General features: G+C 42.9%; 2 protein-coding genes across 2 annotated transcripts; one reads left to right on the top strand and one right to left on the bottom strand.

Annotated features, from left to right (window-relative positions):
* Nucleotides 1-77: 77 nt before the first annotated feature.
* On the top strand, nt 78-3,246 carry alg8 (ALG8 alpha-1,3-glucosyltransferase; the record flags this gene model as incomplete). Its single annotated transcript, XM_035667139.1, is given in 11 exon segments — nt 78-271; nt 439-548; nt 998-1,065; nt 1,227-1,353; nt 1,506-1,609; nt 1,707-1,827; nt 1,916-2,055; nt 2,136-2,275; nt 2,361-2,458; nt 2,541-2,613; nt 2,871-3,246. Coding segments are annotated over 11 exon segments (1,401 nt in total), but the record flags the coding sequence as incomplete, so codon positions are not given.
* A 1,548-nt stretch (nt 3,247-4,794) lies between these two features.
* On the bottom strand, nt 4,795-12,407 carry guca1d (guanylate cyclase activator 1d). The gene is made up of 5 exons (XM_035666734.1): nt 12,045-12,407; nt 8,599-8,748; nt 6,981-7,068; nt 6,148-6,263; nt 4,795-4,884 (listed from the first exon to the last, which is right to left on the bottom strand). Exons 1-5 carry the CDS (start codon nt 12,237-12,239, stop codon nt 4,795-4,797), a joined length of 639 nt encoding a protein of 212 aa, XP_035522627.1. The 5' UTR covers nt 12,240-12,407.
* Between the last annotated feature and the right edge of the window lie 478 nt (nt 12,408-12,885).

Raw genomic sequence — 12,885 nt, 5'->3', positions numbered from 1 at the left:
ATTAAAGTGGACAGAAACAGAATACAACTCATTAAACTATAAAATGTGACTCTGTGTCTGTTATTCTGTCGCTGTAGAACACGTCGGAGTGGACTCTGGACTACCCTCCGCTGTTCGCCTGGTTCGAGTTCGGTCTGTCCCACGTGGCTCAGCACTTCGACAGAAACATGCTGGTGGTGGAGAATCTGAACTACGCCAGCCCGGCTACGGTTCTCTTCCAGAGGCTGTCGGTCATCTTCACTGACCTGGTTTTCATCTTCGCTGTCAGAGAGTGAGTCTGAATATTCTCTCTCAGCTTCATCTGCTCAGTGCTCAGCCAGCAGGGGGCAGCAGACGCACAGTGGCAGCGCTCCGATTAAAGGAACTCAGGCTGAGTTTCACTAAACAAACATCACAACAAAGTGTAGCTCGATCCTGATTGGCTCTGCTCTCCTGCAGGTGCTGCCGGTGCGTTCAGGAGCAGAAAGGCCCTCGGGACATTTTGAGCCGCCCGTCCTTCGTCCTCGCTGTTCTGCTGCTCTGGAACTTCGGCCTCCTCATCGTCGACCGTATCCTTCACACATTAAACTGAAAACCTCCTCCTGGAGGATCAATGAGTCTTGATGTTTGGGTTCGTTGTGGATCAGGAGGCAACAACAAGACCACTGATGAAACCCTCACTGGTTTATTAAAGATACATTATCGAGCTCAAAGTTTCACACAATGAGTTTAATGACAGAACAGAACAAAACTCCACAGAGCAGCTTTCATTTCATTTCTCTTTAATGATTGTGGATTTAGATTTAAAACTACAAACAGAACCACCAGTCTGTCAGAGATTCTTATAAATGTTTCTTAAACAACGTTTCCTATTAACTGCTGCACAAAAACCACCGTGGGTCCAGATCCATTCTCTCCTGTTGAAACACCTTGTTGTTGTTGTTGTTGTTGTTGTTGTTGCCGCCGTCTGCTATCAGAGAGGAAATTGATGAACGTGATTCGTCCTTCACACTGTCAGATATTCATTTCCAGTATAACGGCTTCTTGTTTGGCTTCCTGTTGCTGTCTGTGGCCAAACACCTGCAGGTAAACACCTGAGACTGAGACCACCGTGTGACCACCGGTTCATCTGACCCCTTATACACGTGCTCTTACTCTGAAATGCGCACGCTCTTACTCTGAAATGCGCACGCTCTTACTCTGAAACATGAAGTAAAGGCGATGGTTTCCCTCTTTGTGTTGAACAGTCTCAGCACCTGCAGGGGGCGCTGCTGTTCGCCATCCTGCTCAACCTGAAGCACATCTACCTGTACGTGGCGCCGGCGTACGGCATCTACCTGCTGCGGAGCTACTGCTTCACTCAGGACCACAAAGGTACGGCGCTCCTGTAGGCCCGACACTGGGGGGTCTTTCCTTTATTGATCTGTAAATACTTCCTGATCAATCGATCTATAAAGTCTATAAAGTGTCTCCATGGAGATCCGACCCACAGATATTGACTTTAATATCTTTCTGTCTTTGTGCAGATGGTTCTGTGAACTGGAGGAGCTTCAGTCCGCTCCGTCTGATGGCTCTGGGCGCCATCGTGGTCTCCGTGTGCGCTCTGTCCTTCGGGCCCTTCATCGCCATGGTGAGTGTCGCTGAGCGCTCACAGCTGAAGCCCTTCAGAATAAAACTCCCTAACAGCAGTTTGTTTCCCGTCACTGATGAAGAGATGTTGATTCCAGGGTCAGCTCCCTCAGGTCCTGTCCCGTCTCTTCCCCTTTAAGCGGGGCCTCTGTCACGCCTACTGGGCCCCCAACATCTGGGCCCTCTACAACATGCTGGACAAAGTCCTGGCGGTGCTAGGTGAGCCTCCTCCTCCTCCTGTCTCACTGTACGAGTCCGTTGTGGTTCTGAGGGCCACGGGGAATAAGTGATTCTTTATGTGCTTCAGGTGTTCGTCTGAAGCTGCTGGAGGAGGCGGAGCTTCCTCGAGCCTCCATGACGGGCGGGTTGGTTCAGGAGTTTCAGCACTCGGTCCTCCCCTCCGTCTCTCCCTCCGTCACCCTGGTCTGCACTCTGCTCTCCATCCTGGTGAGACTTTACTGAGGGAATATTGATTATCTGCGTCTCTTCATGTCTGACGGCGTTCTCTGTCCTCTGACCCTCTGAAGCCGGCCGTGGCGTCCATCTGGCGGCGTCCTCGCGGTGCTCGGGGGTTTCTGCGCTGCCTGCTGCTCTGCGCTCTGGCCTCCTTCATGTTCGGCTGGCACGTCCACGAGAAGGCTGTCCTCATCGCCATCCTGCCCCTCAGGTAAGAGACATGAAGCTCCACAGGAACCTGAGGAACCCACTGAGGACGTTCTCTCAAAGAGCTCTGTGTGCTTCTCTCCCTGCAGCATCCTGGCGGTGGAGAGCAGAGAGGATGCTGGGATATTCCTGGTCCTGACCACCACGGGTCATTACTCGCTGTTCCCACTGATCTTCACCCCCTCAGGTACAGACAGACAGACAGACAGACAGACAGAGTCTTCGTTGAGTGTTTGAGTCCTCAGACCTTCCTGCTGTTTGTGTTTCAGAGCTGCCGATCAAAGTGGCTCTGATGCTGATGTTTGTGATCTTCTCGTTTGCTGCTCTGAGGAAACTGTACAGGTAAACACTGTTATTGGCTCTATATCAAAGTTAAATAATACTTTTTATTTGACCTCACAGACCTCCAGCAGGACGTGATGTCTGAGAGGGTTCACTGTGAAATAAAAGCTGTACGAGCAGTTTCAGACTCCATGTTTGTGTTTATAAAGAATAACGTCAACAGGAAGTCAGACGGTGTTCACAGACGCATTGACAGTAACAAAGACTCCAATACCCAGAGTGCTTTGCTCTGTGTCTCACTGACTCTCTCCTCTCAGCGGTCAGGGGTCCCTGCTGCGTCCTCTGGAGTCCGTCTACCTTGCGGGACTGGTTGCCGTTGCGATCGCCTGCGAGATCATCTTCCCTCTGTCGCCGTGGCAACAGAGGCTGCCCTTCCTCCCCCTGCTGGCGACATCGGTGTACTGCTCAGTGGGCGTCTCGTACTCCTTCCTGCGTCTGTACGCCAGCCTGCTGCGGCAGGACGAGAAACCCAAACAGCTGTGAGACGTCGCGGGTTAGAGCCCCAACAGCTGCTGCCCGCGTGCCCTCGAGCACAACTCACACCTCTCCAAACCCCTCTGTGTGGCTCCCGCTCCGATTTTCTTCTTCTTGTGGAATATTATATTGTATACAGGAAGTTTGGGAGCATCAGTTTCTGATCATCTCCACGCCGCTCGCTGACGCTCAGCCGCTGTGGGTTGAGTCAGCTGACACACTGCCGGCCTGTTAATGAAAATAATCCGCTGATTTCTAAATGTTAAACAGTCTGAGATCCAGAGAACAATGACGACTGTGCACAACGAACAACCACAACTCTTGTGTTTCTGTTTCTGTTCTGTACAACTGACAGGAAGTCACACTGATGGGAAACCTTTTGTTTAACTTTGGGCTCTTCAAACTGGTGGATTGGTGACGGGGCCGAGTGTCTCCAGCTCTTCTTTTAATCAACGTGTAAATCAGATCAGACTCTTGAGCAGGTTCAGGACAGACCTCCGCCCGAATAATGAGCGTACACACATCTGGAATAATGTAGGCGCTGTCAGCTGATGGAACACACCGACCAGGAGTGACTACTTCCTGTTTTTTTAATAAAACTGCATGAGGACTAAAACAGAGCTGAAAGACACATCTGCTGTTTGTTTGTTTGTTCTATATTTTCCAATAAAAACATAAATATATCCTGTTTGTGTTTTCTCCGGGTTGAGTTTGAATAAAAGACAACACTTGTTTAAAAACTTTATTGATAAGGCAACACAAAACGTGATTGGTTAAAGTGGACTCTTACAGAACACAGTTGGACTGTAGAGATCTCTCTATTGCACTATAAGAACTGTTAGCTCTGATGCTAAGCTGCAGGTTAGCTCTGACTGTATGACTACCAGCTCGTAGCTTTAAGGACAAAATGGCCTCTCTTCCTCTTCTCCAACCACCAGGTTCATGATTCACTCTGCAGACGTTGTCCCCGTCGTCCTGATCTTGTCTCACACGTCATCGTATAAAAGTAAAAAGGTTTACATCACGCACGTCATTCAGTATATTCCTTTGAACTTCAAAATAAGAGACCAGTCGCACAAAACTAAATGCTGTAAAATAATGTGTACATGTTGTTACGCGTCTGAACCATAGTGATTAAAACTGGGTGACGTCCCCCCGTAGGGCTCTGTGAAGCTGTCCTGACCAACCATATGTAAAGAGATAGAGCTGAATGAAGCCTGGTTACCTGTGACGGCGGTTACCTGGCACTCAAAGCAGCCAAACCTTTAATTATTCATAACTTTAAACCTTAATATCATTTAAAGGGGCGAGTTGTATAAACGTACAGTTTAAAATCTCTAGAGACCAAAAGGCCGTAAACATGTTTGTTTCTGCTGTTGGACATTTGGATATGGGACCTTATGGAGACTCTAGTGGCAGTTATAGGAACTGCAGCCGGAGGAGGTTGCTGATTGGTCCCAACATGGTTTCTGCTTGTTTATATTAAAACCAATGTGAAAATGGAAGCAGTTTAAACACCTGTAATCCTTTAAATGAAAACAAATGAATGTTTGAATCACACCTGGATTGGCCTGGATTGGCCTGGATTGGCCTGGTGAGTCTCTGGACTGGCCTGGTGCCAGAGGAGCGTCTGGATCAGGTTGTCGAGGATTATTTTGTCTGTGAATCCTCCTTATCTCTGATTAAGTTGGAAGCCTTCAGTAGGTTTTAATAAAAGTAGTGTTTCTGTTTGAGTCCGTTTTTGTGTTTTAAACTTTTAAACTCTTTCGAGCCTTCAGGTGATTTCTTCTTCCTCCTCTTCCTCCTCCCATCTCTCTTCCTCTTGACCTCTTCCTCTGTGGTGGTAGATCTGCTCCATTACGGCTCCGGCTGCTGAACCTTTTACAGCATTAAGAGGATCAGCAGCTTCAGAGCAAAGAGCAGCTCACTGCAGACTCCCAGCATGCTCTGCTCACAGAGACCTAACCGACCTCTAACAGTGATCGATTCGTACCACAGTATGACAGATATCGGCTGAAGAACGTTTAAAATAAAGAGGATGGCGTTTAAACTCTTCATATGTCTAAAATTGATATCATTCGATTGATTGAAACAGGAAAATACTTTTGTTATTTTACAGTTTATAACTGGAGTTATTGTTTGGGTAGAAATTATTTTATATATATTTTATAAATTATAGATCTTTTTTTGCACATTTAAAGGCTTTTTATTTTATTTTTCATTCTTATGCAAGAAGTTTAAAAGGTTTATGTTCTATTAAAAGTGTTCTTTGATGTACTTTATTGTTGTTGTCAGATATTTATATCAGAACTTATATTAATATTAAATCACTGCCAGCCTTTGTTGCCCTGAGCTGTGTATGAAAGGTTATGATGCTAATGTCTGATGCTGACAGCACAGTTTCACTATGTTACTTTGGATAAAATATGAACATGTTTTTCTGTCAGAAGTTGTATCTGTTGAACGTCCCTACATTTTAAACGTCTAACCAGCAACAGATGCACAAAAACGAGATAAAATACAGTCTAACGTTGGCAAAATTTGGAAAGAAATCAGGTTCTATCTGATCAAAGAGTAAGAAGATTATCAATCAGAGAAAGTGTTCAGTGACAACTTCTGGACACTTTCAGGTACCAAGAGTTGCTGAGATTCGACACCCAACCCGGGAAATATGTGGAATCTTTGGAAACTGGAACCATCAATATGATGAAGTTCTGTGGGTTTGAACATTTTTGGATCAAGGTTGCCTTCCGAAAACAGAATCATCAAAAGTCCTCAGATATCAAAAATGAGTTTGTTTCTCCTCCTGATACCCGGAGGCGAGGGAGCAGCTCAGAGGCTGAACGGCCAATCACATCGCAAAGTTTTACAGTCTCAGCGTCCGTTGTTTCTCCGCTGCCTCACTCGGACTACAGATCTTCAGGTGTCTTCAAGAAGACGGTCAGGGGAGGGGGCAAGTCTTTTTTTGACGGGGGTGAGGGGTGATTATTATTATAATTTAATAAAATAATTATTTATATAGTCTTTTTTGTCCTGATGCACCTCCGGCTCTTATCCTGCCCGGCCCTCCACGATGATGATTAACACCGGCGTCAGGTCCATCATTTTCTTCAACATGTCCATGATGTCATCGTGGTCTTTGGCTCCCTCGATGAACTCCTCCAGGGTCAACTCACCTGAGGGGTCAAAAGACAGTCGAGAGGTTATAACGAGTACTTTTATTTGTTATTTGACTTCACCAGATCCACTCAGCACCGGTACCCCCAGGAAGTCCTGAGTACAAACATTAAAACTGATATCTGACTTCAGTTTCGTTAAGTGACTAGTTCAAACGAGTTTGTTCCCTTGAAGACCTTCAGTAGTAACTTCCTGCTGCTGCAGCTTCACATTAAAAGCATTTAACTGGAGCAACATGAGCTGACTTTTATTATGAAGTAGTCACCAGAAATGCAATGAGTTTTTCAGTGAGACCGAAGCCAACCACTATCGCTCATCATTGGGTGGCTGTGGGTCAGGAGGTAGAGCGGGTCGGAATCAGAAGGTTGTTGGTTCGATCCCCGGCTCCTCCTGCTGTGCATCAGTGTGTGAATGTGAATGAATAATGAATGTGTGTTACTGTGGCTGTAGGGTAAAAGTGCTTTGAGTGGTCGGAAAACTAGAAAGGTGCTTTATAAGATACAGTCCGTATTGCTGCCTGTACTGGCATTAATTTCAGGCAGCACTGCAGTAATGTTGAAAATGATTTCCGGATTTAGCATTTTAACAGATCTGTCAGTCCAGTTTTAGAGTGGTTTGCGGTTTGATACTGGGTTGGCCTGCAGCAGTGATTATAGTAGCAGAACCTTTAGCATCAGTACTATTAACTATCAGCACATTATTTTCTTGTCCTTTACCTTCTCCCTTCACGTCAATCCTCTCAAATATGAGCGAGACGATCTCCTCGGGGTCGATGTCTCTGTTCCGTGTGATGTCCTGGATGGCCTGCAGGGGGAGACACACACAGTCTGACTGAATATTAAAGATTTAAAACCTTTTTAAAGCCTTTAAGAATCCGTTCACTTATTTCTAAATGATGATTATTTAATGAAATGATTCAAAGATTACAGAATGATGAGTGAAAATTAAAAAGATAAAATGAAAGTATTATTTAATGTTTTTTGGTTTCTTTTTCTATTTTCCATTTCAGTATTTTAAATTCAAATATTCAAATTGCCATTTCAACATATCAAAGAGTCATTTCACTCTCCAGTTTCTTTGTAACATTTGATTATGTCCTGATTGTCCTGAGTACTAAAATATATGAATAGTTTTCCATTTCCTCTGTAATCTTCAGAGAGGGTTAAACGTTGCTGACTGGACTCTCTGACAACCTTCAGACTGGTTTGACGTTGAGACTAAACTGGGTCAAACTTCCAGCAGCTTCCTGTCGGCTGATAGATTGAGCTCATTCAGCAGATTAACACCCGTCTAATTTCAGAGCTAATCCAGCCCAGTTTTCTGTTGGCGTCACTACTGCTGATTCAGTCCGTTCACTCAGAGCTGCTAGAGACTCCCTGACATTTGTTTAAAGTTAGAAAAGGCCTTTTGCACATTTCCATCAGGATGTCCCGAGCCTCCGTGGTTACACATTTCCTCTAAATTCAAGTATTTGGCATCTTTGCAAAATGTGTGTTTGTATAAATTGTATTAATTTGTTGTGCACACAGCTGAAACCTGCCTACATTTATATACAGCAAATTAGCAACAGTAAATATGTTTTGAAGCAAACTGAGCTGACAGTTAACATAATGAGTAAATGTTGTTAATTCACATATCAGGACACAAAATGTTCATCATCAATGAAATGTCAACAGCAGCTCTTGGTTTGGTTTGGGAAAGTCTTTACATTTAACAGCATCTTTAAAAATATTTAAGAAAATAGAGAAACACCTTTCAGAATCAAGAATCAAAGATATTTTTCCACAATGGGATTTACTTTTCACCCGAATCACACAGCTGATGTGTCTGTTGTCCTGAATATTCAACATCCAGAGAAAGAACAGCAGCTCCCCCAAAAACCTTGTGATAAAACATCTGATTCAGGTGTTTTATATGACATCTTTGATTGTGGCTGCGACTTTTCCAACCATTTTAATTTAAACTTCTTCGATTCACTCCACACAAACACTGTCTGGAAAACAGACCTACAGGGAACCAATATGACCACAGAAAGCAATCATCAGCTCGTACCAGCACATCAGATGTTCTGGTGTGAAGTAAAGGTTTCATTCCCCACCTCCTCCTGTAATGATCATCCTGTCTGACCACATTAGCTCTGGTTTTCAAACCTTGGTGCTATCAGGTTCCGAACAGAGCCAGCTTTGTGTTGGTGGAAAAGGCCTGTGGATGAGGCTTTTGTCTGGTTCTTCAGTGATAATAGTAATGATGATGATAATGATGATGATGCTCTACATGGGGATAAAAACTGCTCGCGCCCATGTGTTTTGTGAGGTCTGTTTGTGTAATTGTTACCGAGAAGATGGTCTCCAGTTCATCCCTGTCGATCTTTCCGTTGCCGTCCTGGTCGAACAGTTTGAAGTACCACTTTAGTTTCTGGTTGATTTCTCCTTTCAGCATCAGACTGATGGCTGCGATGTACTCCACGAAATCGATGTACCCATCCTGCAGACAGAAAAGAGATTTTTTTAACCTGGATGAGTTTTCCAGAACTAAAGTTGGGTATTAAACCTGTAGAGTTTGGAAAGTTGGCGTCAATTGTCTAATTGTATGTTTACTGATTTCTGGTTGTTTGGTCCGGCTTCATTCATTCACACAAAGTTCTTGTGTGGCTGCTTTGTGTTCAGACATTTAAAAAGAAGGTATTAATGATGATTATTATAAATTTCCTGCCACTTTCACTTCTCTGGTTTCTCAGCACTTCTCTGTTTGACTTGAGAAACTCAGGATAAAAAGGTTATTCTGTTCCTGTTGACCTCAGATCATCTGAGTACAGATTCAAAGCAGAAAAGCACTAAAAGTTCCCACACTGGGAGTGACCCTGAAGTTACACAAGTACATGTACAGTAGTCTGCAGACATTGTGAGAAAGCAGCACTTATGTCTGGATTGTGCAAACACTGCATGGATTCTGGTTGTATCCTGCAAATTCTGACGAATCTCTCAGCTGGAAACAGGACGTGTCGACCTGTTGCGACACATTTAGTCTAGAAATTCGGCTGAGCGGCTTGTTGCTATGGAAACTTGAACTTTAGGAATCATTAGCTTTTGTCCTTCCTGCCAATATTGTAAAATGTAGTTTCTCAAAAGTCAAGAGGACGTCTATTCAAATGTCTTATTTTGTTCCAAAGAAATCGAATTTACTGTGATTAAAATGTAGTGAAGCTAACATTTTCTATCATGTCATAATTAATCTTTTATAAAATAATATGATCTCATCATTATGATTCCTCTGATCATCAACAAAAGATATTGAATATATATTGCATATGAATATAACTGAACACAGAACGTTTGACCATGAAAAGTTATTGGTGAGAACAATCCAGCGTTTGAACCAATCAGAGCCCGGTGATCTCTGGTGTCCTTCCAGCTCTCAGAACATCCTCAGTGAACTTCACCGCTACACACTCTGAATCCACTTATCTCGCCATTAACACACACACACACACAGCGGGATAATGGCTCTGCATGCCAACACTGAAAGCCAATTAGACAGAGAGCCAATGAAAGTGCTGCTTCAGCCATCTTTCCTGATTCACAGACTGAAGCTGATTTCAACAACGTCATTGAACGTTTGATGTCAGAAAACCTCATAAAATGTCCTGTTTGTCACATTTTCAATAGTTCTCATTAATATCACTAAAATAATACAAGTTTTGGTTAATTTTCAAAATAAAAGCTTGAGATCCGAGTAAATAGTTTTAACCAAATCATTTTTACTCAAGGTCGACTGACATTTCATGGTCTTCATCTGTTAGTGGAGTCATCATATGACATTACATTAAGACGACAAAGCAAACTCCATCCACAGGTAAAAAAAACATGAGATGCAGTAAAAGCTCCAAATAAAAGACAGTCAGTGGACCTTGAGTTATTTTTATCATAAAAACACAAAAAAACATGTTTATCTGAGTTGTTGGGATAAAAAATAATATTCCATTTGTCAATTAATCCACCATCAACTATCAATTCATCATTTTGTCTGTAATTTATCAGGAAAATGACTCAACTGTGCAAACAGATTTCTGTTGATGGACTAATCAATAGTTCCATGAACCAATAGCTACATATCCAAAGTGAGATCTCATATCCAACGTTATTAATAATGACAAATATTCCAATGTATTAGCAAACATTTTTAACTGTAGAGGTTTCACAGGTTTGTGCCGACTTTTATATATTTAATCTTAGCTAGCAAACAGAACAGGGCTGACCAAAGGGGAAAATGCTCCCTAATTATTGATTATTTTTCACCATTAAGTTTTAGTTTGAACATCAACGATATAGAAGAACAACAAACCGAAGAACTTGAACTTGTCCTTCGCTGTGAGAGGATTGATTAGCACTCTTTCAGTCTCTTGTTCTAAAACAGATTTGTTAACCTTTAAACTGCAGATGTGTTAATGGCGGCTGCAGGACCCAGCCTTTGTATGTTTGTGCTTTTATTCTGAAGGTTAGACACCTAAAGACTACTTCCCCTCTGACTGAGTGCACCTGTACCTGTCCAACCCAGATAATCACATCAGCTAACTCAAATTCACACTGAGACAACCATTCAAATTAAAAGAATTTCATAACTTCAAAGTCTCAGTCCGACTAAATAAAACTGTAAAATGAAATTAATTTACTGTAAGGTCCAATTATTACACAATATACATGAGATATTATTAAGTTATTTTTGATAAACAAGCAGCCAATAATTGAGTGTAGCTGTTTAATAAGTTAAGGTCTGATTGACCACAGAGAAAGATAAATGTATTATAAATATACTCTATATTTTATTCTTCTCTCCTGTTAGAAGAGACAAAGCTTAGAACTTTAGAATATTACTTTATATTAACTGATTTGTTTGTGACTTTATATCCAGCGACGCATTGATCAGTGTATCTGTATTAGCCACAATGCTAACGGTCGTCTCTCAGTCTGAAGTTAAATTAAACATTAAAATGATAATTAAAGCCTGGAGGATGTTTCATCATTAATCAGAACCAATCAAGACCTGGTTCCGGTTCGACCACCTCGATCAGGGTTTGATCAGAAAGCTAATGAGCTGTACAGGGCCCCCAGGGGCCAGCAGTGTTATACAGTGTTACTGTTTAAGATTATTTGAAAGCTTTAAATCTGTTTGTGAAATGAGGTCGTTCACGTTGCTCATGTGTGGAGCCTGAATGTAAAAATACTCCACTACAAGTAAAAGTACACAAGTGTTACCAGCTGATACTTAAAAGCTGAGAATACTTGTGTACTTTAATTGTAATGGAGTATTTTTACATGAATGTTACTATAAAGTAAAAACATTATGTGCTTCTCCTCCAGTGAACGATCTTCTTCCTGTCATAGTGTAAAAAATGTGTCCGGTAAGTTGAATATCAGTAAAAGTAACTACAGCTGTCAGAGAAATGTAATCGAGTACAGTAGAAATACTGAAGTTCTGTTCAAACAGACTTTTTAGAATCAGAAAATACTGAAGTGAGGAACATGAACATGTTTTATTATTTATGTCTTATTATGAATCAACACTTCTTATTGTGTCACTTTGAATAACACATCAGACTGTTTGTTCTCCACTGAGGTTGAAACTGGTCCCAGTCCAGTGAAACCAGAACCTGAATCAGAGGCGAAGATAAAACGGAAAATAACAGATTTCTCACGGTGTTTAATTCAGAACCTTTATTTTGAAGACCCCAGCTCTGTGAGTGTGTGTGTGTGTGTGTGTGTGTGTGTGTGAGAGAGACGCACCCCGTCCATGTCGAAGGTTAAGAAGACCTGGTCCACGTAGCTGTTGGCGTTCTCAGTCATGCCCTTCAGGCCCAGGATGGCCTTCAGCTCGAACAGCGTGATGAGGCCCGACGGAGACTCTCTCATGAACTTGTTGTACCAGTGGTGCATGTCCTCCGCCAGGATGTCGTCCAGGTTCGAGCCGTGGTTCCCCATCGCTGCGGTCAAAGTAAAAGGAAGGGACTCTGCTCGCCCTGAGGACCGGAGGAGGACCAGCAGATGACCTCAGACGAGAACTTGTGGAGGACTCAGCAGAGAGCTCGATGGCGGGAACAAGCAGCGAGGCCAGCGGGCTTCAGGAGCGGGAGCCGGCCGACATCCAGGCTGCAGTGACTCTGCAGGCAGAGACCTCAGGACTCTCTAAACCTCTTAGGTCCTGGAGGGAAAAATCAAGGGAGCACCTAAAATAACTCCCTAATGAGATCAGGCCGTCCCGCTGCAGCGCTCTGCTGCCGGAGGCCGAGCCAAGAGGCTTTACCTGCAGAGCCCTGCTGAGGGAGCGGGGCCCGGCACCGGTAGCGGGGGGGGGGGCATTATATAACAGACTCACTGGGTCCTGGTTGCATTTACACATCTTTTCTTATATTAATAAAATATCCTGTGAGTTTACATGTTTAATGTAGAATAACAAGAATAATCTGTAAATATCATAAAATCACTGATTATTTAAAGAAAATGTTTTTCACATAAAAAGATTCAAATATATTTTGCCAATCTATAATTTTTTCACAGTTTATTTAATAAATTAAACTGTTAAATTCAAGTTTAATAATTCTTATCGATCCTGATGGAGCCTCCTGCC

The sequence above is a fragment of the Morone saxatilis genome, unplaced genomic scaffold, assembly GCF_004916995.1.
Source record: "Morone saxatilis isolate NCDOM2014 unplaced genomic scaffold, NCSU_SB_2.0 Contig20, whole genome shotgun sequence".
Taxonomy (NCBI): Eukaryota; Metazoa; Chordata; class Actinopteri; family Moronidae; genus Morone; species Morone saxatilis.
Note: the sequence above shows the minus strand (reverse complement) of the source record. Positions and strands in the feature narration are given on the sequence as shown.

What these genes read in the sequence shown, in the direction of transcription:
- guca1d (XM_035666734.1), bottom strand. Translation starts at nt 12,239, where the DNA reads ATGGGGAACCACGGCTCGAACCTGGACGACATCCTGGCGGAGGACATG. An exon ending in TAACCTTCGACATGGACGGG is followed by an intron (nt 8,749 to 12,044) that starts GTGCGTCTCTCT and finishes TTCTGTCTGCAG; the next exon opens with GATGGGTACATCGATTTCGT. An exon ending in GATTGACGTGAAGGGAGAAG is followed by an intron (nt 6,264 to 6,980) that starts GTAAAGGACAAG and finishes TTGACCCCTCAG; the next exon opens with GTGAGTTGACCCTGGAGGAG.